General features: G+C 43.7%; 2 protein-coding genes across 3 annotated transcripts in view; both read right to left on the reverse strand.

Annotated features, from left to right (window-relative positions):
• Nucleotides 1–352: 352 nt before the first annotated feature.
• Nucleotides 353–3,907, reverse strand: LOC116996941 (A-kinase anchor protein 12-like). The gene is given in 2 exon segments (XM_033061030.2): nucleotides 353–2,671; nucleotides 2,674–3,907. Coding segments are annotated over 2 exon segments (2,295 nt in total). The 5' UTR covers nucleotides 3,605–3,907; the 3' UTR covers nucleotides 353–1,307.
• A 3,371-nt stretch (nucleotides 3,908–7,278) lies between these two features.
• Nucleotides 7,279–27,019, reverse strand: part of NAF1 (nuclear assembly factor 1 ribonucleoprotein) — a 31,496-nt gene continuing 11,755 nt past the window's right edge. The window contains exons 5-8 of one of the 2 annotated variants that reach the window (XM_033061032.1): nucleotides 26,368–26,528; nucleotides 18,485–18,536; nucleotides 12,813–12,918; nucleotides 7,279–11,839 (exon numbers count right to left, since the gene is read on the reverse strand). In XM_033061032.1, the coding sequence (XP_032916923.1) occupies nucleotides 11,412–11,839; nucleotides 12,813–12,918; nucleotides 18,485–18,536; nucleotides 26,368–26,528 (747 nt within the window). In that variant the 3' untranslated portion in view covers nucleotides 7,279–11,411. The remainder of the gene's footprint in view (nucleotides 11,840–12,812; nucleotides 12,919–18,484; nucleotides 18,537–26,367; nucleotides 26,529–27,019) is intronic. The other variant, XM_033061033.1, reaches the window with a different exon arrangement.

The following is a 27,019-nucleotide window of genomic DNA, read 5'->3' on the forward strand; positions in this document are numbered from 1 at the left end:
AAATACAGCCTGAAAACTAAAATAAAAACAAAAAACAAAAAAAAAATTAAAATGCAGTCAGGCAGAGTTCCTGTATGTGACAACATACCACATGGATGTGGACAATGAATTACCTCAGAAAGTGTCTTGACAGGAATGTGGATCCCCTCCATCTGTCATTTGCACATGGAAAGCACAGGGCACAGCCATCCTAGCAACACAGGTAAAGCAAGGAAAATAACAGATTCTCCCAAAAAGATAAATGTTTCCTGTTGCCTCGCGGGTGGAGGCGTAGCGACCCAGTTCTTAGGATGGGACACGTCGGCAAACACCTTACATGCCTGACGGGCCAAATCACACACAGACACCCATGGGGTGGATGGTGAAGTGCATTTATTACCCGGCAAATGCCGGCTTAAGTACAGTTGGTACAGCTGTGATTGGCTAACGTCACGGAGAGGGTGTGCCCTAACTCCTCATACATCGCGATGTCTTCCGAATGATCTTTCTGGCTCACCACATTTCCCCCCTCTCCATGACCGGTTAAGCCTTCGTAACTGTACTAAACTGATGTTAGTAATAACTTGTAGAACATGTTAGTAACAACTCGCGAACTATTTTAAATGTCCAAATGCAATCGCAACTTGGCTATAACTTATCTAGTTAACAAATCACATAAACGGTTGAAGTCACTTCGCTCTACAGCACAATATCGACTTTGCTCGAATGAGCTTTCGCGAACCGGGCTAGTTTACTTATGAAACGGGGATTGAACATTAACACGGGTACAACAACTGCAACTGGTCTCACTAGGGTGAACACATGGGTGGTAAACTAGGGCTGTTGGGTAAACAGGGGAATTGAACTGATTTCATTGCCGGAGTGTTTGGCCGTGATGTTGGAACTTGTCTTCGAGTTCTTTGCTTGGCCGATGAAGCGGGTTTGGCAACGACAGAACACCGAAGCACGAAGATGAAACACGAGGCTGACGAGATGGATCATGGCGGCAAGCCTGTCAAAAGAAACTCAGAGATCTCGTTAGTTTCATCAGTTTTATTAGGTAGCATAGGCTTTATGGATTTTAATGGGCACCACTTGATGACATCATCCTTTTTTACTGCCACGTACTCTTGCCCCGTGAGCACTAGTTTCCTACCTTGTTCCCACTCCCTTAGTCTGTTCTTAACTATAATTTGTGGGCCTTTCTCTAGTGCTCGGGTGGTTCAGCATCTCTGGGCAGGACTATTTATCTCATCCCCCCTGGGGAACTGATTTAATGCTGGCAGTGCGGTCGCTGGTATGCGCACTTGGTCGCTCGGGGAATGGAATTAGTAAAACCCTCTGTCCCTGCCAGTACTTCCCAGAAGTTCAGGTACAATTGTATCTGATGGGCTTTTCCCTATGGACTTAATGCTCTGCCCTGACTCAAGGGCAGCCAACTCTTCTGTTTCTGCAAGTTTGTGAACAGCTGACTGGATGGCATTCAATACAATTTCTGTGCTCTGGGACTCTATGATCACAGACTGAACGACATGCTTCTGAAATTCCGGGTGGCTGGGAGACAGACTGTGACTGGAAGGAATACCATTGTGTTCGGCTTGCTCCGTGCTCTGGGGCTGCTCTTGCTCTTCTGATACTCTATTCATAGAAGCACAAGTTACTCCAGGCTTGGTTGCCTCCACACTATCAAGCTCTGCAGTCCCACAGCCTGAACAGTCAATATTAGAAACTGGGACCTCTTGAGAAACCATTTGCTCTGGTGTGGTTGCCAAGGGCTGTGCAGTTTTGGCTGTCACGTCTGTGTATGTCGCAGTTTCTGCCACGACATGCTCTCCACCTGCTGCAGCTGCGACAGCCACAGGTGTTTTCAGAGCCCCTAAGCCTTCAGCCTGTGCAAAGGCTGAGTCAGAGCCTTCCTCTTGCTGGACAGCAGTTGAACATTCATCATGCCTCACAGCTTCTTGTTTTCCATATTCAAATGCTTCTTTGGCTCCTTCCAGCAATTGCTCATTTTTCTTATCTTCTTTCTGAGAGCCTTGACAGCTCAAGGTTTCTACGAGTTCTTGTCCTTTTCCCACAGTCTCTTCTCCAGCCAAGCTGCTGGGTGTTTCACATTTCTTAGGACTTATATCAGTGATAACAGCACTTCCATTTTCAACAATCTCTGGGCATGTTGATGCTAAATTAGATGCCCCATGTGCTTCAATCTGCATAGGAGCCTCGGTAACAATGGAAGTGCTCTCCAGCTGCGTTTCAGATTTGAGCACAGCACTTTCCACTTTGCCACCTTTTGCTTCGTCACTCTTGGAGGGAGTTTCAGTTGTTTTGTCTCTGCATTGTGGTTCTGTGATGGCCACAGAATGTTTTGCTGCAAAGTCTCTGTCAGACCCATTGCTCACACTCTGCTCAGCATCTGCTTCTGAGTCATCTGTTTTTGAAGGAATGGCAGAAGTTTTTTCCTTGCTCTGCAGTAGAACCTCAGGAACAGTGACTTCTGTGCTTTTTATTCCGTTGAGCACAGCATCCTCTTTTGTCCCATTCAGTGTCAACTCTGTTACAGGCAGTTTCTCTTGTTCTGAAGGCTTCTGCTTTGCAGACAGCTCTTCCTTGGGAGTGATGGCTTTGATGCTGTTAAACTCTTCGGCATGTGATAAAGTTTCCTCTGCTCTCCTCTGCACTTCATTTACTTCTTATGATCTTCAACATATCCTTGATGCTTTTTTTCCATCACAGAAGGTATTTCACTTTTCTCTGATCCTGTAGGTAAAACAATATCTTCAACTCTGTTTTGGCCCTGAATGCTCTCTGCGCTTTGCTGGGGGCCGTCTTCTTTGTGTTCATTTTCCAAGGACTGTTCAAGCAGAACAGTTTCCTGGTCTACAATGCTCCCATCTTTAGCACCACCTTTCACTTCTGACTCAAGTCCCTGTGCTGTTGTAATTACAGTTTCTGCTACAGCTCTTTCACTAACCAGCTGTGTTACATCTGACTTGACTCTTTCAGCAACTTCATGAAGAACTTTTTGTGTCTGTTTGTCCAATTCTTTCAAATTTTGTTCAGTGGCCTCTACTTCTTGAACTGGTGTAGCTTCCTCTGTAGTATCTGGGGTTTCTAACAACTGTGAAACAGCAGAAACCATCTCAGTGGTCTCTTCAGCAAGGGATGCTTCCATTGCTTTTTCAGCACAGGAAGCTTCTGCTGTCTCCAGAGCAGTCACTGCTTCAGAGGTTAGCTCCAGTTCACTTGCTGTGGCGTCATCACTTACATCCTTTCTGGTCTCTGGCACTGTCTTAGCAGCTACCACTGCATCCTCCACAGTAACACCCAGTTCAGCTGCTTTCTGAATTTCTTTCTCTTCCTCTTCTCTTGCCTGCTCAATGCACTCTGTCAGAGCAGCAGATGTCCATGATGGTGATCTCTCCTCAATGCTGCTCACCACCCTTTCTTCTTCCACAACAGTAACAGCAACTGCATGTACCAGTCCTTCAGATCCTTACTCTATCCTCAGGGTCTCCTCTAACTTTTCTGCTCTCTCTTCCTCTGAGGTTTGTTCTTTCATTGCTTCAGCATCTTTCACTCCCTCTCTGTTTTTTTTTTTTTTTGAAACCACAACAGAGGAAAACATGTATTTTGAATTACCTTAGTTTGGTGAAAACCACAATTCCCAATATTTCTACAATCTCATCTTAGTATTTAGTATTGTTCGAGAACCTTCCTTTCAAATGACAATCCAAGAGAATCTTTTCCGGACAAGATTCTCTGCATTCCCTTCAAAGGAAAAGGTTCTAGCCCTTGCAAGATCGAATCAACCCATCCAAATTACTTGTTTTCGATTTTAATTCAGAAATATCTGAACTTTATAGTTTTCTCCCCTTGTCAGCCAATTCCGAAAAAGTGCCACGGGAAAGCGCTGAGAAGCGGCGCCACCGCTGGTCAGGGGGAAGCCGGGACGCAGCGCGGTCGCACAGTGGGAGCCAGGAGCCATGAGCCATGCCAGCCGGCGCCAGGGCCGGGCGGGAATGCCGGGGCCCGCTGCATGGGGAGGGCGCCTGGGGCTGCGTTTAAAGGCTACACCAATCTTTGAAAAATGTTTGCAAATTGAGCACCTGTCAGTAATTCGTTATTTTGTTGTGCCCCACGCGGTTCCTTGCTGCAAAAAAATAGTGCGCCTTATAGTCCGGTGCGCCTTATATGATCTACAAAGTTGCGAAAGTTGCCGACTCCTGGGAGGTGCACCTTATAGTCTGGTGTGCCTTATGGTCATGAAATTACTGTACTAATAATAATTTAATATTTCTCAAGCATATATACTAAAAAATATTATATTATATTTCCACACACATTTTCTTTAGACTGATACTACAACTACAACTGTTGCCTGGAAATAAAATATTAGATGATAATTAAGACACTATAAAAAAATTCTTCCTTGATTAAAAGATTTGCATCTCAAGACTACTTTTTAAAATTAGAATGTAAACAAGACATAAAACATAGCTTCAAAGATTTTCTATGTCTTCTTTTATATTACATTATAAGCTAATTCAGAGTCAGTCATTATTACTTTTTACCTTTGTCCTCTATTCTGAGACTGAAGAACATCACAGCCTAACTGAATTAGCTATTGACCACCTGTAAGAAGGCAGCCACTTGTGTAGGGTTTTGGCTCAAAATGAAAAAAAAAAGGTTAAAAAATAAAACCACAAGAACAAAAATCACCAAGTAACAGCATTTTATGCTTGTTTCTATGATATCCTTGCGTCACAGAGAAGCATAAACATGTGACTTTAAAAGTTTCTTAACTGGTTTAGAATCATGAGCCTGGGGTAGGAGAAGCCTAGTGTCTGACCCCAAGTTCTCTCTGAAATGCAAACTGAATTCTTCTCAGGATCCAAAGTTCAGTGTTTTCCAGACATCCATACTAGACAAATTGATTCTGCCTGAAATTCCCTTTTTAAACGAAATCTCTTAACCAGCTGAAAAATACTGGAGGCACCGACCTAACTTGTGCCTAACTAGGATCATCTCTTCTCTAAAAGGATAGCATCTCTATGGTTAATTATAACAAAGTCATTATACACTGTGTTACATATTCCACCAAAATGACTTCAAACTAAATGAGAAATATTCTGCTGAGAAATTAATATCTTTACCAGTTTTCCCCAGTTGCTTCTCTAGTGCAAGAAATGGCTGATTTTCTTGAGATTTATCAGGGCAATTAGATAATCTGAATGTTCTATGTCACATCCAGACAAGCCTCAATTTTGGAGGGTATGATAATCCTCTTCCTGATAAGGTCAATAAGTCTTTCCTCTTCCACTACATTGGAATTGCAAAACGAAATGGCAAACAGGATTCTCTGCTCCCAGGCAAAGGACCATCATGACCTACATAACTTACCCAAGGCTGTATTTCTCTCTAGGGTACAGTTACTGTTTCCATCTTAAACTCTGATATCACCACTTCATCATCTTATGCTGGAGAGATGAAAATTGCTAATGTACAAGCAATTTCAGGGTCAGAATGATACTGAGAGCAAAAATGAGGCACACCATAAAAGATAAAGAGAGTGTATAATACGTATATATAGGATACATTGCAAGGAGAAAACCAACTAGGCAGTCACCAAAAGGAGAGTATCAATGCACGCGGTACTGTACCTTTTTTGGATAAAATAGAGATGAGTGTTGCAGAGTGTCAAAAGGTAGGAAAAATATATATCAATGTGTTCTCACTGCAGAAAGCATTAACCAAGCAGGATATCATAAATAAATGAAATTAAGAGTATAATCAACAAACTAAAAGCAAATGATTTCTGCAAAACGTGCTCACAAAAATGTCATTTAATAAAGGTTTGCTTGTAGATAAAGGAACATACTGTTACACAGGACAGCCCAGGAAAGGGGAATCAAGAGTCTGAAGATCCAGTAGATAGGTTTAAGAAGTCTAGGTATAATTTTCAATTGCAAATTGAAAGCCTGCCTGAGGTTAAACATTCACATAAAGGAATCAACTGGAAAAATAACAAAATATAAGCTTTTCCTGGGTCTATGTTGAAGAAAATACTTTGGTATTTTACAGGTTTCATATGCATGCAATTCTCATAAAACAGATTTGAGACCACCTAATGTACATATTCAAAACTGAGTAAATAGTATTAAATGGATATAGGTAACATTTTTCTTCTCTTTGAAGAAAATGCTAGCTGTACCACCTCTTCCAAAAGACAGACCTTCACAGCAACTAATTCTGGTATCTAGCAGCAGTTTCATTCTTGATGATTAAGAAGTTCCTAGATTTTTGTTTCCTACTTCCCACAGCAGGAAACTCAAAGAGTAAAATCTAATGCAAATGATAGTCTTTGAGACTTAATAGAAGCAAAATTAAGACACTTCATAACTAAAATTGCTCCCATAGAAGTTTCAGCATTTTGTGGAACAAGTTATTTACTGCCCATGTACTCTCAACTACTCGGATGGGCACAGAAGAGTCAGAGAGAAGATTGCATGTCCAAGTTCAAAGCTGGAGTATGTGACAGTTGCTTACAGTAATTTCAGGAATACAAGCCACACCATTTTGACTAAGATTGTGCTCCCAAACCGGAAATGCGGCTAATACTCAGGAGTGGCTAATATGTGAATAATTTTCTGACATTTACAACCTCAGAAGTGCCAGCCAGAGTGCCGAGCGGAGCAGCTGCAAAGTCAGCATTTCGCTATTGTTACAAATTGTTACTCTGTTGCGCCGCGGGTGGAGCCTGGCTCTCTGCAGGCAGCACGGGGAGCGGGGAGAGAGGCAGGAGAGCTCTCTCCTTCCCTCCTCTGCCACAGCCCGGGGGAGAGACGGGGGGGCCCCGCGCTGCCATTGCCGCGACTTGGGGAGGCGCGGGGGCCCTGTGCCGCTATGGTCGTGGCTCGGGGAGGTGGCAGGGGCCCCGCGCCGCCATTGCCGCGGCCCAGGGAGGAGGCGGGGGGCTCCGTCCCCACCCGTTGCCGCCGCCGCCACGGGAGCGGGGGGGCTCCATCCCTGCCCGCCACCACGGGGTAGCGCCAGGCCGTGGTGACCGAGCCCAGTGGCAGCGGTGGCTGGCCTCGAGTGGCCCCGCCGAGCGGCAGCGCCGAGCTGGGCCACCTAGCCCCGTCGGCAGCCCCGAGCGGGCCGAGCCTGCACAGCCCAAGCCGAGCCAGTAAACCCCGCCCTGCCGCCATTCTGTTACTATTTGGCAACTTTGTTGCACACGGGTCCTCGCTGCGAACGACAGAGCGGCTTATACTCAGGTGCAGTTTATTTATGGACAAAAAACGAAATATTTGCCAACACCCAGAGATGCGGCTTATACAGTGCGGCTTGTATTCGTGAAATTACTGTACTCCTGTCCCTGTGTAAAACTGTCTAGCTTTCTGCAGGTCAGACCCAGATGGTCTTTAGGACTCCTTCCAATCCAAACCACTCTGTGATTCATAATTTCCATTGATTTCAAACCTCAGCAGCCAAAGAGCAAATTCTAATAAAGCACTTTTGCAAAACATTGCCTAAAAATTGCAGAGCATCAGATTCACAGGAAAATCAACAATAGTATTCTTCCATAGTTCCAACAGATTTAATTCATGGCAAGTGAAGGCTACCCCACATTCAGTAATTCTGACTAAGCTTTACAGTGACTGAAATAAAGAAAGACCATTATTCATGCTTTCCAGAATTATGTATTTGCCTTGACAGGTAAACCGTTCTGTAAAAGCCTTGTCATCATTGGCAGTATTTTCCATTTTTCTGCCTGTCACCGTAACAAAGTTATCAACTGTTTTGTGCAGATTCATGAATCCTTTAAATCAGATTATGTGCATCATTAAATTCACTACACAAGAATAACTGGCTATACTTTTGAGTTGCAAAGAAACAGAAAATGGAACCTGGAAATATCTAAATATAACCTACAAAAAAACTTGCTTATTTCTTATTTTTACCTGCATGTCACTAACAGGCACCCTGGCATGAATGCCTTGCTTTATTAAAAAGGTCTCCTCTAAGGCAAAAATCCATACATCAGAGAATATTTGTAAAAAGCAATTCTCAGGGGTTTTTTTGTGGCTGCATTTGAGGGAAAAAAAAAAAAAAGTTTTGGGTAGTTATTCCTTGGTAACATTCTCAAAATAAATTGTACAATACAAAATGCTTTACCTCCTAAGAGAAAATGACAGCAACTAAGACTCTCATTACCATTAGTTTCCAAACAACTAATAAAGGAACAATTCTTCAATTAATCTTACATCCAGTGAAATGGAAGCAGTAATTATCTTCTGCAGCAAGTCCAGCTTTCAGAACAGCATGATTATTTATAAGAATCTGAGGTACAATGAAAGATTACAGTAGCATAAATGAAAAGCTAGGCTTGCCAAAAACCTGTAATTCAGGCTCGGCTATTTATGCCTCTTAGCATCTAGAGACAAAAAAAAACTCTGGTGAGAAGATGGAACTCCAGAACAATGATAGTATGAAAAGAATAGTTTGAGCTTGGTGGATTTCACAGACTACCTGGTCTACCTCTCCACTTGAAGAATTACTAACTTGGACATTACATCCCCCCAGGCTATTGTCCAAAGTCAAATTCTGAATCCCTCAAAGACTGGAGATCCCACCATCTCTCCAAGCTATCTATGGCTACCCTGCTTCCCACACCACATCAGAATTTTCCGTTAAGAAACCTGTTTGTCCTTTTGCTGTTCACCTCCAAGATGAGTCCAGTACCATTTCTGTTTATAAATTTAAGAGGAATGTTGTCAGATGTGGATTATATTTTCCATTTCCCATGTTACCAGTCACAGTAATTTACACAGTCCAATAGTTTACTGCATCCATACTTCTACATGTAAATCTCAGCCTATTGAAAAATCATAGCAAATCTTCCCCTAAGCCTCTCTTTTCCTCAAGTCTCACCCCTACATCCCATGCCTTAAGCTTTCTCTGGAAAGTAGTCTATGAAGAAATGCCCCAAAAAGGGGGAATAACTAAAAATATTACAGGTGTGGCAGAGTTCTATTGCAGCTTTCCAGTCTGAATGTGAAAATAGGTAACAGGAGTCAGAAATAGAGAAATTTTCAACTACTAGAGAATATTGTTATTTCCTCTACTTTCTCTACCAGAAAATACTTATATTTGACCAATCACAGCCCAAAGCCTAGCAATCAGGCAAGTGGACACAAAACCAGTATTGCAGTTAACAAGTAAGAATTAGTAAAAGGCCTTAGATTGCAGCATATTTCTGTCAAGCTATATTCTGTAGCCCAACTTTATATAGCACTTTGCCACATGCAAAAATATTATTATGGGAAAGGAGAACACATCTCTAAGAGAAATATTAACAGCTTAATCAAAGAATTATTAGTTCAGATCCAATTATTGCAGAAAAAGAGTGAACATTACCATATATAAAAAAACACCTGTTGCAATAGTAGTAACAAAGACTGTTGTAGCTGTACTTCCTAGTACCTCACTCCTGTTCTTGGTGTTAACTCTTCAGCTGCCCCCTTGTATCTCAAGGCTGATGATGATGTCTGTGCCAGGGACATACAGGAAGTCACTGGCACCCCAAGTTGCGATGTTGACAGTTTCTTCCTCCTTACTGCATAACTGACTTGGAAATGCTTTTACATTTGATAATTCACTTGTAACATGTACCATCCCTTAACACTGGGAATGGTCATATCTGGGTTACAGCTTAAACAGACAGAAATTCTGCACCTTCTTTCCCCTGTAACATAAACACTTACAAAACACTAAAACTGGGCATTCTTTTTACTACAAAAAATAATCTGCAGGAACTGATTTAAACATGAATGTCTGGAATGCTGCTCTTCTGAAACTATTTGCTGCCACTGTAGAGCACCTGTTTGCCATAAATGGACATCTATATAACCTTCTCAGCTGCACACCCATGAAACAGTAGCTCTAGATATATCCAAGAATATTGGCATTTAAATATATTATAGCAACATTTCAAGGCTGAAATTAAATTCTATTTGAGTTGCACCATCTTGACAAGGCAGTCCCTTCCCTTCCTCTCTGCATTTAAATCTTGCTTCATTCTTAAAGCCATCTGGAATGAAAGTCTAAGTAACATCTGCACAGCTTACTTAGCCTTTAATTACATATTTAAAGTAATAAGGTCAAAATGAGTTTGAGAATAGAAATACATACTGCACACTTTTATCAGTTCAAGGTGACTGTATTGGCAAAGATTCAAAAATCATCACAGCTAGTAATGACTTTTCAGTCAAAAAATAATCTTTAAGATGTCTGTCCCACAAGTTCTTTTTCCTCCTCTTTATAAAATATTGTTGCAGTGCAAAGTCTTACCTCCTAGTCAGACAGAGTCACTTCCACAGAGACTAGGGAAGTGCAATTTTAGGACTTGCTCTTTGGACAGGTAGAGGTTCTACAAAGAGATCCTTGGTTGGTAACTTCACCTCCCTCCCAGAAACAAGCTGGGAGAATTGATGAACCTTGTAATTACAGAAGAAACAGTTTAGACTGTAATCAAATAGCAACCTAGTGCCATTTGCATTTAGCAATTTAAACAAGGGAGTTCTGAAATGGTTTTCTCTCCCCGATAGACCTGAATTCTTCCTAGAAAGGCTGACTGCACACACTACTAGGTATTTATGAGCATCTCTGCATTACGAGCTAGAGAAGTTAGAGATAAGCTAGAAAAATTATGCTGGTTTTAAATTTTAAATTAAATGCAAAACATCCCATGAATAGGTTGATCTTCAACAGCCATTGCAGAACACTGAATGACACAGCAAGTCAGCTGCTGGTCCAAATTCAGATCTAGCTACTCCAGATATTTTAAAAAAGAACCATCCAGATATAGTCTCTTAGTTAATATGAAATTAGTGAAATTTTGAAAGCTCGACAGTGGTTTATGCCTTATACATAGTGGAAAGCCTAGCTCAATATTTAGATTTAGATTTTCAGTTCCCATGTAGGTTTCAAAATTTGCAGAAATTGAGAAAAAATTTTAAGCATGGCAATACACCGCTATTCTAAAAATATTAAAATATTGTCTATGTGAAATACCTTAATTGCTACTTAACAGTAGTTATATAAACCCCTACATTTATTACAAAATAGATTTCCACACTACATACCAGTCTCCAAAAGGCTTTTATTTAGCATCTTAAAAGTAGTAGATATTATAAAAATAAACCATTACTTAATATCCAGTTACTTTTAGCATATAAATTTATTTATGGGAACAGAAAATATATGTAGAAAAAAATAATTTTCTACGCATGTCCCACAAAGCACAAAACTCTGAATTTGTTCTACCTCTGCAGTAAAAGAAAGCATCTCCAAAATAAGGGAATGCAGTCCTGGCAGGCTGTTCTTTCTCCCTGTAAACTGCAGTGCTCTACATGAACACATAAGCAATCTTAGTAAGGCCTGAACTGAGGAGGACAGTTGGCTGGAGGAGGTGGCGGTGGCGGCGGTGGTGGTGGCAGAAATGAGTAGGGTGAATTGTACACGTTTGGGCCTCCCCACATCATATTCATATTTGGAGGCAGAGGGTAGAAGTGATGTGCATCACTGACATAACCAAAATCTGGAGGAGGAAAGGGATACTGTTGCATCATTGGATTTTCTCTTCTGTGAGGTGGTGGAAACACTGGTGATTCCTGGTATATCCTCCTGTCTGAAAAGTACAGTGGTGGTGGTGGTCTTACATTTGGTCTGAAAAACCCTCGAGGGCCTGATGGAGGAGGAAATAGATCCCTGGAGAAGGAGAACCCTCTGCCACAGTATCCCCTTGAGTAACTTGAAGGAGGCCGTTGTACTGACAGAAGAAGTTCATTATTCTCACCTGAAGAATAAACAAATGTAAGAACCCATGCATAAACAGTTTACAAGGAAAACTGAAAAGTAATCTTATCAACAAATAATACATGAAGAAGAAAGTAATACCAGCAAATCTATTATTAGTAACTAATCTGATTGATTGGAGTAATACAAAAAGGATGATCCTGAGAGTTGCAAATTCAGTCTTTAAAAGAAGAAATTTCATCTTCTTTCCCTCCAGACTTTCCATTTGTATAAATGGATCTCAGGAATACGCAAATTTTGAGAATTCTGGAAGCTTTTTAAACAAGATTTAAAAACAACGTATTTTTAACACCAAAGATGAATCAACACTGCATTACACTGAAGAGATATCCAGACTTCAGTCCCAAACTGATATTACAGCATAGACAGAGGACACAAGAAATTATTCAAATTAATAAATTAATAAAATTAACTTACTCTATCAGAAAAAGACATTCTGTAACTCTAGCCAATTAGCTTCAGCATTCATCTTTTTAAAACAAATTTTTCCCTGTACAGCTCACTCTAAGTATATATTAATTTTCTAAACAAATAGACAGGAGTAAATTCTCCATCTAAGACCTGTCTCTTCCCTTGATTGCCAAAGTGAGTTTCCAAAAACTGCACATGGTCGTCCTCTGTGTCTTCCCAGCACTCAAAGGCTTTAGCTGAACCCATCCAAATGGTGGCCTCTCTTCAGAATCCTCACTGTGCGTCAACCAACATTGTTGTAAGAGCCTTTGATTCTCCCCTAACAATCACTCTACTGCTATACCACTTCCCTTCCACATTTCAACAGAATGCAACAATTTTTTCTTCTAAAATACTACGGAATGTAGCCACAAATTCAAACCTAAGTTTGGAAAGCACAGAATTACTATTAACTGTATAAAAACTCAATCACAAGATAGTTTATAAATGGGCATTCCAAACTTAGATTAACAGACAAAAGCATTCACATAGCATTCACTCACTTGATGGAAGTGTTTCTGATCTGACTTTCTTTCTTCCTCGACTTTGAGGCTTCTTTTTCTTCTCTTTTGCCTCTCTTTCTTTTTCATCATCACTGAAATCCAAAACCTGGTTAAAAAAAAAAAATCAGCTGGCTTCTCTGCACAAGAAAAAAGTTAACACTCCAAAAATTTATCATAACATAATGATGCACAATTCAGTTATCCCTTTTCAATTTTCCCAAAAAGAGCAGCCTTCCAGAGCTGAACAAAAATGTTTCATTGCCTAGATGTTAGTAAAAAAAGGAGTTGACTGGTTACTGCCAAGAAAAAGTTTTCAAAGAGCAACTGCAGATTAAGTGAATTAAAAAATGAATCTTAAAATTAATAAAAATTAACTTGGCAATCAGTACATAATTCAGCAGTTAAAACTACATTAAAAAATATCTACTCCAAAACTGTAACTAAACTGGAATTTTCTAAAGTACAGTAATTTCACGATTACAAGACACACCGATTATAAGTTGCACTTCCGGGGTGTCGGCAACGTTTCATTTTTCCTCCATATACAAGCCGCACCGGATTGTAAGCCGCACTTTCCTTTGCGGCGAGGATCCGCGTGCGACTTTCACGAAGTTGTCAATTAGTAACAATCGCGGGAACGCGGGGTTTACTGGCTTGGATCGGGGCCGTGCGGGCTCAGCCCGGCCCCCCCGCACGGCTCCCCATCCCCCGCCGCAGAGTTGCCCCAGCCCAGCTTGGCCCCGCTGCCACAGAGCTGCCCCGGCCCAGCAGGGCTCCACCGCCACAGAGCTGCCCCAGCCCAGCACTGCTCCCGCCTCCCCCGCCGCGGAGCTGCCCCGGCCCAGCTCGGCCCTGCCGCCATGGAGATGGCACGGCACGGTTCCCCCTTCTCCCGCTGGCCCCGGCCCCGCTCCCGCCAGGGGCGGTCCTGACCCTGCTCGGGGCAGGGCGGGCTCAGCTCAGCTCAGGGCTGCTGCGTGCTCGCATTTCCAGTTGGCAAATTTCTGAACTTATTTATATATTAGCCGCTCCGGAATACAAGCCGCACTTCTGGGTACAGACAAAACTTTAGTCAAAATGGTGCGGCTTATAATCACGAAATTACTGTATATTAAATAACACTTTCTGTTGAGTTTTCAATAGCAGTGTTATTCCAAAGAAATTTTTTAGCTTTGAGGAATGTTGTCATTTACAACAGATTCAACATCCCTGCAACCCTTTCTTCTTGTTACACAAGGTTTTGCTACCTTTTAAATCCTAACTCACATGCCTGAGGAGACGTTAACAGGGACAGGGAAGAAATCTGTCAGCATTAATTAGTTCCCTGAAAAACAGCTCGCTCTTAAAGGGGTAGGACCTGTTCCCACCCACCCCTTCCCAATTCTGAAAGTAGGGGCTTTGCTGCTTACTTGTATCTATATTGCATAAACAGAGCATGGATCTCAAAAACATTGCACCAAAACAGTGCTTTAAAAGTTAATTCTGAATACAACTATTTCTTCTACTACATAACTGGATGCCATACTCAAAAAAGCCATAAGAATTATAGCAAGATGATGTATATCATGAAGTAAAATCTTTGACTAATTCCTGCTTTTTCTAAGAACTCCAGCACACCATACTGCAGTAGTGTAGAAATAATGAGCAGCAATAGGCACCTTTTACTGCTACCTAATTTCCAGGTAACATCCCATAGAAGTCACCCCACAGAAAACTGCAGTTATCTGCTGCTGCTAGCGTTGCAACACACAGATCACACTTTGTCATCCTCTGACCCCAACAACAAAGACAGGAGAGATTGTATTAGTGACTCTATAAAATAAAACGGGCTGGTTAAGAGCCTGCCAAAAAAGGAATGTTTGCCATTTAACTAAAAGTAGCAAGTAAGAAAGGCCTACCAGGATTAATTTAACATTCATACATAAAGAAGTGACTCCAACAATTGCACACAGTTCACTACAAGGGCTGGCCAGAAACCAGCAGCAATCTGATATCTCTAAAAGGGTCTCGTCATAAGAGACAATTTCAAGCCTCAGTAGCATAAAATTTAACTTGCACCCCTATCAACAGCTACCACCTTCACAGCAAAAGCTACTTTCTATCAGCTGATCAATTGTCACAGCTCGGGACAGCCTGGTATAAACTCTAACTGCTAGAACTAAACAAAAATTATTATCATTGAGGATTAGAAGATGTTAGATGTGCTTTTTTCCAAAACAGAGCAAAAAGACAGATCACACAGTCAGAAGACTGCCCACCCTTGTTACCACTGACTTTTTTCAATCTTCCTTTGTTCCTTCCTATAGTGAGGCACAGCAAATTTAAATTAAGAAAAATCTTTTAAAAAAACCCAAACTTTGGAAAAGACAATGAATCTGTATCCGTAGATCTGACTGACTGTACTTGGCCAATAAAATTTCATGGGTTCCTACAAACTCAGTTTACATATCTACAACCTTACTTCCTGAACAGCTTTTAAAACATGACTAAAAAAACAGAAGAGCTCACAATTAGCCAACAAGCTCATTTGGTATCATCACAATGAGAAAACTGTTAAATGAAAGCAAGTTAAGACTAGTCAAAAGTCTCTAAGTACAGTCTTTCAAAGCTCAATGGATAACATACCTACATTCCAATTCTTATACAACACTTCTAACTCTTAAATTATAATTCTCTGTGAGATTGTCTCTACAAGGAAACAAGGCAATTTACAGTCAGAACTGACAGACAAGCGCTCTTTGAGAGAAGTTAGCACCGCACAGCTCAGTTTCATTTACTGGAACCAAAATCAGTATTTCAAAAGGCATCATCCTCACTTACTACAGTGGAAAAAGTAAGTTGACAGATTGATACATCATTACAGGACCTATCTTTGAGCACAAAAAAAAAAAAAAAAAGTCACAACATCTCTCCCTCAAGCCAGAACAACCATCCTGGGATGAGGACTGTGAATGAAAAACTTAATACTGTTCCTAACAGCATCCTTCTGGACAAGCAGGATGAGTAGGTTCATGGTGCAATGAGTGAAGAACTGCCTGAAGGGCAGAGGTCCTCAGACTCAGTTCCAGGGCCAGTTCTGTGCAATGTATTTATCAATAATCTGGATGCAGCATTTTCAAGTACCACGAGGAAGCCTGCGGATGATACCAAACTGTCATTGACTCTCTTGAGGAGGCACTGCAGAAGGATCTAGGTAGATTGATTGAGGTAGATGGAGGCCCTGGACAATGATTAATGGGATAAAATCCAATGAGTCCAAATGCTGCACATTGGAAGTAATGAAGTAACACCAGGCTCAAGTTAAACTGGGAGAGAACCGGCTGGAGAGCAACCCTGCCAAGAGGCATCTGGGGGTGCTGGTCAGCAGCAGCTCAGTGTGAGTCAGCAGGGTGTGCCCTGGAACCCAGAGGGCAAAACCCCATCCTGAGGTGCATCAAGCACAGCATGAGCAGACAATCAAAGAGGCAACTGTCCTTCTGCATTCAGCCTTGGGGGGCCTCACCATGAGTGCTCTGTGCAGGTCTGGGCCCCACACATCAAGAATATCAAGTCCTTGGTTGCATGCAGAGAAAGGAAACAAAGCTAGTGACAGCACTGGAAGGCATGTCCTGAGAAGAGCAGTTAAGGAGTCTGGACTTGCCTCATTTGGTGGAAAAAAGGCTGAGAGGCAACCTCACTGCTCTCTACAGCTTCCAGAGGAAGGGGAGAGAGAGGTGCTGATCTCTTCTATCCTGTATGCAGTAATAGGATGAGTAGGAAGGTCCAAAGCTGTACCAGACAGTTTCAGACTGGAAATAATGAGGAGGGTGGTCAAACACTGGAAGGGACTTCTTAAAGAGGTGGCTGATACCGAACCTGTCAGTATTTAAGAGGCATCTGGACAATGCTTTTCACAACACACTTCAGCTTATGCTTCAGCATCAGCCCTGAATTTGTCAGCACTGACTGCTGTAGGTTCCCTCCAACTGAAAGAGTCTATTATATTCCATCCTCAGAGTCAGTTAGAACACTACAGAAACAAGAACAAACAAACACCACCACCCACCACAAAAATCCCCCAAATCTCACAAAATACACCTTCCCTGTGAGAATCCAGGACATCCCTCTGGGTGCCCTGGATGGCCTGAGACCCTGGCAGGGGGCTCAGGAGCCTTGGCACAGTGCCCAAAACCCCTGTGCCTTGGATTTCTCTCCCTGGGAAAAATTACCACCCTTACAGGAAGAATTACAAGTCACAAAAAATAAGTAGAGTGTAAGTTAGATTATTATAAGGTGAAAAAGTAGGTTTTTAAGATTGTTTATAATAAGGGTCTGGGGTCAAGATGGAGGAACTTGGGTGTGTTCTGTCCTTCTTCCTCGTGTCCATCTTTTAGGTGATGTTGGCATTTCTGGATTGGTTTAGAGTAGAACTAGACTGTACAATATAAGTGATAGGTACTGGAAGATAATTGTAAATAATGTTTACATAGTTTTTAGTATAAAAGATAGTGCCATCCCAGGGGCAGGATGAGTGTGCCTGGGTTGACTAGCTGGAAGGACTGTGGCTAGTCAGGGAAAGAACTTTTAGATAAGATAAAATAAACCACCTCTAGAAACAACAGAACATGTCTCCTGACTCTTTCTCCGGTGCTCGGGCTGGAACACAGAGACTCTAAAACATACACAAGTGGTCGGCTCAGGTTCGAGAGACACCACCGGCCACACTTCCCTACCAAATCACAGCATTAGAAGCATATATTTAGCATGGAATTATGGTAAAAAGGCAAGCATTTGGAAGATTCAAAACAAGCAGACAGATCTCTTTAGAATACTGTGGTAGACACAAGGCTTCTAGGAATTTCAGCTACTATGGAATATGTTCAAAGTAGGAATTGCAAGGCAAAGCGACTCAGCTGCTGTGATGTAAAACAAATCTCATGAAAACACCTCAATAAAACTACCAGCTTTGTGATTCTTACTGAATACTCACAAAATGTATAGCTAGAATGGAGTTACAGACCACTGATGGAAAGTCACTGCAGAACTGTTTTCAGTTCCTATAGCAAATGATGTCAGTGGTCACAGGGAGCTCCTAATACTACATGACTCTGTATGACAGCCTATTTTATGGAAGAAGCCTGCCTGCCTGCATGGAACTACTGTTTTATAACAGCAAACTAGGCAAAGCTTACTAAGAAGCCATTCAAAGAATGCAACAAATATGTCAAGTTAATTTTGAAGAGCACACAGCTTAAATATCCAAGTAGTAAGTTGGCAGAGTACTAGCAAGCCTTTAAAAAAAACCAATTTCTTATGGCCAACTGAAGACAAAGCTGCAGTGAAAGAATGACAGGGACAAAAATTCCTTAGCAGAAGCAAAATTACTAGGGAAGGAAAAAGCACTGCTACCCAAAGTTAAACATGCAGGTTGTCAAATATGTTCTTGAAGGACTGCCGACTGCAAAAAGTAAGTAGAGAGACAGGTAGTATTCTCCACACTATGAGACCTCTCCAAGAAAAGCACAATCCTTTCTCTCAAAGAAGAAGTACAATAAAGTCTTGTCTCCATAAAAAGATAAGCTTGATAATTACTTGCTCTGCACAATTTTTTTTCGACATATGACTTGTGCAATCAAAAACAACAAAAAAAAAACCAAAAACAGAAAACAAAAAAAACCACTCTCTATAGTTACTTCAGGTGGTGGTTCTTGGTCATTCTTCCAAGACGCATCTGAACCTTTTTCCCTAGAAGAAAAAAAACAAACAATACAAAACACAAATTAGACAATCCAGAAAAAGGAAGGCTAACAATCTCTGCAAGGTATCAGGTCTCCTAAAACAGGAGTTTTCTCTTTTCAAAGAGTTAAAGTAATTTCACGACCATAAGGCACACCAGACTATAAGATGCACCTCCGGGAGTCGGCAAATTTCGCAACTTTGTACATTATATAAGGTGCACCGGACTATAAGGTGCACTTTTTTTATGCAGCGAGGAGCTGCGCTGGGCGCAACAAAGCGACAAAATAGTAACGGAATCGCGCAATCACAGGGTTTACTGGCAGGTGCTCAATTTGCAAACATTTTTCACATATTGGCGTAGCCTTTAAACGCAGCCCCAGGCGTCCTCCCCGTGCCGTGAGCCTCGGCACTCCCACCTGCCCGCTGTACCAGCTGGCGAGGCGCAGTTCAGGGCGGTCGTGGCTCACGGCGGTCCGGAGCGGCTCGGGGCTGCCCATGGTCTGGGTTGGCTCGGGGTGGTCGCAACTCGCGGCTTCTGTGGCCTCCCACTCCCTCCCTCTCTCCCCGCGCGGCGGTCGGGGCCAGCACGGTGCCGCTCTCTCCCCGTGTGGCTTGTATGGGGCCCGCGTGGTGCCGCTCCGCTCTCTCCCCACGTGGTTCGTACGGGGCTGGTGCCGCGCCGTTCTCTCCCCACGCGGCTCGTATTGGGCTGGCGCTGCTCCACTCTCTCCCCGCAGGGTTGGTGTGGTGCCGGTCTTTTCCCAGGTGGCACGTACGGGGCCAGCGTGGTGCCGCTCTCTCCCCACACAGCACATACGGGGCCAGCACCGCGCTGCTCTCTCCCCGCATGGCTCGCACGGGACCGGCGCCACCTCCCTCTCTCCCTGCGCGGCTCCTGCCGGTTGTGGCCGCCTGCTCTCGCCCCGCCTCATGACTCGGTGCTCCCACAGCACCGCCCCCCCATTGCAGCTCACACTTCCAGGTTGGTAAATTTTACAACTTTGTCCATTATATAAGGTGCACTAGACTATAAGGCGCACTTCTGAGTTTGGGGGAAAATTTTAGTCAAAAGGGTGCGCCTTATAGTCATGAAATTACTGTACTTGGTTCTTGGTATTGTTTATAAGCAAACAGAAACCTATAGGTCAACTCAGGGCTTCATTACACTTGAAAAATCTTCCTATTTCAAGAAATGACTGAACATTTCACTCAATTATCCAGTTTAATATTAAGTTTTGGTCAATATTCGCTAAATGAATCCTTTTGAACCTGAACTGAGGTAGGTCACTGCAACTTTCTTATGCTGTTGACTAACAATCACAAGCATTGTCATTCTTCTGGTTTTAGAACGTGTATCTTCAGTCAAAAAGAACAATTAACTCATTCAGTAGGACAGAGACTTTCAGTATAACCACAGCAAATAAATTCAGAAACAAAAGATCCTCACTGCTTGGCTTACAATCTTATTAAGACAGTGTTAGCTAGATAACTAGGTTTCACCTTTTATTTTGTTGCAAACATAAAATTAAATTGCAAGGTAAAAGACATTTAAAGAAGCAGAAACTCAATTGTCTTGCCTGACAAGCATCAAAATAAATTTGGATTACAGTAGTTTCACGAATACAAGCCGCACGGAGTATAAGCCGCACTTCCAGTGCGTTGACAATGTTGATGTCTTTGTCAATAAATAAGCCGCACCCGAATATTAGCCGCACCTTCGTTCGTAGCGAGAATCCGTGCGCAGCTTTCACAAATTTGCCAATTAGTAACAGGATCGCGGCATAGCGGGGTTTACTGGCTTGGGGCGGGGCCAGGCAGGCTCGGCCCGCTCATGGTTGCTGACAGGGGAGGATGGTCCAGTTCGGCGCTACGGTTCGGCGGGGCCGGCTGGGCGGTGCTGCTGCCACCGCCGCCGCCAGGCTCCCTGCACCCGTCTGCATTGCCGCTGCCGCGTTTGCTCGCTCTGCGGGTGGTGCTGCTGCTGCCGCCGCCGCCAGGCTCCCTGGTTCCCCGCTCCCGTCTGCACTGCCGCTGCCGCATTTGCTCGCCCTGCGGGCGGTGCTGCTGCCGCTGCCGTCAGGCTCCCTGGCTCCCCGCTCCCGTCTGCACCGCCGCTGCCGCGTTTGCTCGCCCTGGCCGGCACTGAAGGTCCCAGCAGCGCCGGGCTCCCCCACGCTGCTGGTCCCGGTTCTCCTTGGCTCCCGTGCACTGCCAGCCCTGCTTCTACCAGGCTTCTCCCCGCCGCCGGGCAGCCCTGCACTGCCGGGCTTCCTGCTTCTGCTATCCTCCCCCATGCAGTTTGGCTCCCGTGCACTGCCAGCCCTGCTTCTACCAGGCTTCTCCCCGCTTCCGGGCAGCCCCGCACCGCCGGGCTTCCTGCTTCTGCCGCCCGCCCCCCGCACTGCTGGCCCCGCCTCTGCCAGGCTTTCCCACCTCTGCCGGGGCTGGCCGGGCTCCAGCTTGGCTCCAGCCGCGGGCTCTCACTTCCGTGTTGGCAGCTTTTAGAATATTGTTCATATATTAGCCGCCCCGGAATATTGGTCGCACTTCCGGGTTTCCACCAAAATTTTTATCAAATTGCTGCGGCTTGTATTCGTGAAATTACTGTAGTCTAATTTATTTAACCTACTGTGAAATCCTTCACTAAAAATCTTTGATTAATCAAGAATTTGTGAAATAGATTTAAATTACATCGCCAGTAGTCAGTTGAAGGCTTTTCCATTATGCTCTCAAATTTTATGTGTTTTGGTCAGAAATGTCAAGGTACAATCCTCACCTATGCAGAAAAACAGCATAAAACAGTGCAAAAAATTCTTACTTGCAAAATGGAACTACACAGTTAAAAACATCAGTATGTTCAGTGTGAAATGCCTTCAGTCAGTGCTCTAATAACCAAGGGTTTTTTTATGTATTCACCAAATCAGCAACTATCAAGTAGCAATAACTACAAAAAAACTACATAACCATCAGTTTCAGCAGCCTGGCCTTTAGAGGTCCTTAGTCATGCCCACGAGAGCACTGGCAAGTCATCTGGAGGTACATTGTGCCTCAAACCCTAACCATGAAACTGAAGTTCAACCTTTACATGTTCTTTTGAGATTACAAGTGAAAAAGAAGGCAAGGAAGATATTTTAATGTTCAATTAGAAGAAAGCATTACAGGGAGGAATGTAAAATAAGGACTCTATACAAGTAATTTTTCAGCCACAGAAAACTTGTTTTTATTAAGAACTGAACTGTTTCTTCCTTTCACCTTGTTACTTTGGACCAACACATGCCTCCCAGAGTACACAAGAATTGCCAAGACCTGTGATCATTCTGCAATATGTAGCATCACTGCAAACTTTAAACCATTCAAGGTCAGGCAGCTTATCTCTCTCAATCTCTGAAAGAAGCTTTCTTCATTTCAGCAAACAAAAATTGCTTTTCATCCTCCGAAGTACAGTAATTTCACGATTACAAGCTGCACCGTTTTGACTAAAATTTTGCTCCCACACCGGAAATGTGGCTTACACTCAGGAGCGGCTAATATGTGAATAATTTTCTGACATTTCCAACCCTGGAAGTGTAAACCGAGGTGCCAAGTCGAGCACCTGACAGTAAAACCCGGCTTTACAAGATTGTTACAAATTGGTTACTCTGTTGTGCCGCAGGTGGAGCTGGGCTCCCTGCCAGCAGCACGGGGGAGGGGAGGAAGCTCCCTTCTGCTGGCCCCGCGGTTTGGGGGGAGGCGGGGGGCTGCTGTCCTCACCTGCCGTCACCGCAGGAGCGGGGAGGTTCCTGTCCCCTCCTGCTGCCGCTGCCGTGGGTGCCAGCGGGCTCCATCCCCACCTCCCACCACCGCCGCGGGTGCCGGCGGGTTCCGTGCCTCCCTGCCACCGCAGCACAGCGCCAGGCTGGAGCGAGTGAGCCTAGCGGCAGCAGTGGCCGGCCCCAAGTGGTCCCGCCGAGCGGCAGCGCCAAGCTGGGCCACCTGGCCCCGTCGGCAGCCCCGAGCCCTCACAGCCCAAGCTGAGCCAGTAAACCCTGCCATCCCGCAATTCTGTTTCTATTTGTAACTTTGTTGCACGCGGGTCCTTGCTGCGAACGACAGTGTGGTTTATAATTGGGTGCGGCTATGGACAAAGAACGAAATGTTTGCCAACACCCGGAGATGCAGCTTGTAGTCAGTGCAGCTTGTAATCGTGAAATTACTGTAATTAATACTTCTGCAAAGAACAATATAGTAATTCTCTGATTTGTGAAGTCACATTCTGTAAGATCTTGAGTCTAACAAAAGGTAATTCAGAGGATTCATGAAAATACATAAACTTTCTTAAAACTGGGTTTCAGGCAATACAGCACAAGCCTATCTTTAGCAACAAACTATTTTGCATTCAAAAAGTTTTACACTACACTTTCACTTATCTTTCTATAATGTGTAAGGCTTATTCATAGCACTGCAACTTTGTACAATGCAAGTAGATTGCATTTCAGATTTCAGAAAAAGCTTCAAACTGAGATGTTTCTTTCAAATCTTAAGTCTTTCCTTTTCAAAGAAACATGACAGTTTCAAACAACAGTTTTAAAACTTTAAGCCTGTAATACTCCCACAATCTGGTCTGCACACAGTCAAACTAAGAAAAAGTAGAAAATAAAAATCATTGGTTATCACATTTGCAATCTACTAAGGACCAAAAGTCTTCAGGTGGATCACTGACCAAAGCGCGACTTTTCTACTATCCATGTCCCATTCTTACAGCATTAAGATTTCTTCATATAGCCTAACAGCACTAATCACAAATTCTTTATCTGTTTTTAATGAAACCTATTTAGTGAAAAGGCAGCTTCAACCAATAGCACCAAACGCCTCACACAAGCTTAAGAAATTGTACTGAAAAAACCCAGAAATAAAATATTGTTTCAGTGTAGTGTAAACCGAAGTCACACTACTCATCCTAATCAAGACAAGAAACAATGTCTGAAGCACTGTTCAGCTGTGCTGGTAAGCTATGAAAGTCTGAGGTATCTTGCCTAGGTTTCAGATTTTTACCACCTATGAGAGTTAAGTATTATCATATGAAAAATGGTTTCCCAAACTACTTTCGAAGCATGAAACAAAGTAAAACACAAGTCTCCCATCTGAGATGCTGAGTACAGCACATAGTTATGATGCAGCAAGCAGATGATCAAAGTCTGTGCACTTACTGTACTAAGCAACGAAGTTCAATAGTGCAAATCAAAGACCAGTTGGCACCAAAATGCTGCAGAAAAACAAACAAGCATAAGCACAAGAAAGTGATCTCTTTTGATCCTCACTGAAGGGAGGAACATAAAAATAAAAAAAAGGACTCCTGCAGGTCTGGTTACACATTTGACTAAATAAAAGAACTATTCAGTATGAATACTGGCACAGATATAATGAATGCAGATATTTAACCAACTCCTGAGAACTAATCCTAATAAACACAAACTAAGTCAATTGTAGGACAAAACACATCTGTAGTAATTTCTCAACTATAAGGCACACTCTTTTGACTAAAATTTTGGTCCGGAAGTGCGCCTTATAGTCGGGTCCGCCTTATATGATGGACAAAGTTTGGAAATTTGCCGACTCGGAAGTGCAAGCTGCGAGCCGAGTCGGGAGCTGCGGCCACGCAGGGGGAGCCAGGAACCGCGGGAGCTGCAGCCGCTGGGCGGGGGAAACCAGGAACCGGCACGGACGCCAGGTGGGGGGACGCTGGGATGCGGCGCGGCTGGCGAGTAGGGGGATGCTGCACAGCCGCCAGTTGGGGAGAAGCGGGGAGAAGCCACGTGGCCACCAGGTGGAGGGATGCGGCGCGGCCGTCAGTCAGGGGGACGCGAGGAGAAGCGGTGTGGCGGCCACTGGAGGGGAGAAGCAGCGCAGCGGCCGCTGGCCAGGGAGAAGCGGGGCGACGACGCACGGCCACTGGCCGGAGGGACGCGGCGCAGTCGCTGGTCGGGGGGACGTGGGGAGAAGTGGTGTGGTGGCCGCAGAGAAACGGGGAGAAGCTGCATGGCCATTGGCCGGAGAGACGCGGCATGGTTGCCAGCCAGGGGGACAAGGGGCGAAGCGGCACAGTGGTCGTTGGCTGGAAAGAAGTGGAGAAGGAGGGAGCCACCGCCGCTGGCCCGGTGCTAACCGAGCGCGGAGGCAGGGAGGGAGCTGCCGCCGCCGGCTCTGGACCGGCACTAAGCGCGCGGGGATGAAGGAAGCCGCCGGGTCCCGCCCAGCACGAACTGCGCAGGGACGGAGGAAGCTGCCACCGCTGGCCCAGCGCTAACCGTGCAGAGAAGCAGGGAGGGAGACGCCGCTGTCGGCTCCGGACCGGCGCTAAGCATGCAGGGACGGAGGAAGCTGCCAGCTCCAGCCCGGCATGAATTGCACGGGGACAGAGGAAGCCGCCGCCGCTGGCCCAGCGCGAGCTGCACAGGGAAGGAGGGAGGGAGCTGCTGCCACCGGCTCTGGACCAGTGTTAAGCGCGCGGGGACGGAGGAAGCTGCCAGCTCCGGCCCGGCGCGAATTGCGCGGGGACGGAGGAAGCCACCGCCGTTGGCCTGGCGCGAGCTGCGTGGGAAGGGAGGGAGGGAGCTGCCGTCCCAGCGCGAGCTGCGGCCACCCTGAGCCAACCTGGACCGCGGGCAGCCCCGAGGCAACCTGGACTGCCCCGAGCCGCGGCCGCCCTGAGCTGTGCCTCGTCAGGCAGCACCGCAGGCAGGTGGGAGTGCTGAGGCCCCCGGCATGGGGAGGGTGCCTGGGGCTGCATTTAAAAGCTACGCCAATCTGTGAAAAATGTTTGCAATTTGAGCACCTGCCAGAAAACCCTGCGATTGCATGATTCCGTTACTATTTCGTTACTTTGCTGCGCGCAACGCAGTTCCTCGCTAAAAAAAAAAAAAAAAAAGTGCGCCTTATAGTCAGGTGTGCCTTATATAATGTACAAAGTTGCAAAATTTGCCGGCTCCCGGAGGTGCGCCTTATACTCCGGTGCGCCTTATGGTCGTGAAATTACTGTAACCTACAGCTATTTCAGATGATTACTCATCAATAATTACAACATTATTATCTGTCATTTATTATGTTTTATCTTTTAGTCTGTGTCTTTTAAGTACACTTCCCTCTAAATGGCATCAAGTCTTATTTATTCATGGTACTTTCTTCAATCAGACTGGGATACACAAAAACTACTGGGAACCTTCTGAACATTGTCACTCAAATCCCTCTTCCCTTGAAAATTTAGAGGGCAATTTTTATCTGGAATTGTTATCCTCCAAATGTAAAATAGATTAATTGATAATTACATTTCAGTTCTGGCCTTGTAATATGAAATAAAAATAGTAAATTAATACAAACTTGTTGAGAAGACAAAGTTTGTTATCAGTTCTGAAGTTATACAAAAATCTAAAGAACGACAAAATCTGGAAAGTTCATCTTGAAAAACTGTCTTTTTTTATACTCATGTATATGTGTGTCAGAGTGTGTGGAGGAAGTATAAATGAACTTTCCTGATTGTGGTATTTTAGCCAGCATAAAAAGAAATCAAGTTTAGTACATTAAGTAGAATAAGAAGCTTAACTTCAGTAATTACAGCACTTTAAAAGCTTGCAGTTTACAGCCTCTCTATTGTTTTCAAAGGCAAAATAGTAGAGTCTTGTTATTGAACAAGAACAGTCCTTTCTTGAACATAGTTGAGAATATCTAAAGGAAATATAAAGTTTAGTATTAAGCTTAATACTAGAGTTTCTTCACTTCTTCATTGAAAACTCAAATTTAATCCAACATTTTTAGCTATATAAAAAACCCATCATAACCAGATCAGAAAAGAAATCAGACTCACTGTTTTAGTTTCTCTGCAAATATATACTGGGTGAAGTCCTCTACTGATGGAGCAAAATACATGCTATCTTGCACATTAATACCTTTCTCTTTGATATGCTCAGAGTTGTTAAATCTTATCACATAAAAAGGATGTGAAACAGGCCCAAATATCTCAAATATCTGAAAGAAATAAAATTAAAATGTTTAAATAAACTACAAGAAGATTAATAGCAGCTAACCTCATTGTAGACAATGATATTTAAGAAGTCAAATATATTTTCAAGATGCAGCACCAAATAAAAGTTCCTTTAAAACTTTGGTTTCATTAACAAATTTTGTTTGACAGTGTATTTCCCCAACTAGTTTGTTATTATGTGGAAAAGTAAGTTCTCACACCCTTCATAATCCTTCCTTTCGTCCAATCCCTATTTTTGTGTATCTGTTGTGCTTTCAAGTCTTGTAACACTTGGAACAATCTCCTGATCATTATTTCCTCAAAGTTCATCTTAATAAGATGCCTTTACAATAAGATGCCAATTCCACGGAGAGCAGAGAATTTTGCCACGTTTTACAGAACAGCTGCAACTCAGGCTAAGTTTATTCCACTCACATCTAGCATTCAAAGATATTTCAGTAGTAACCATTGTGGATGATGACTTTCCTTCCACAGA

The sequence above is a fragment of the Catharus ustulatus genome, chromosome 5 (assembly GCF_009819885.2).
Source record: "Catharus ustulatus isolate bCatUst1 chromosome 5, bCatUst1.pri.v2, whole genome shotgun sequence".
NCBI lineage: Eukaryota > Metazoa > Chordata > Aves > Passeriformes > Turdidae > Catharus > Catharus ustulatus.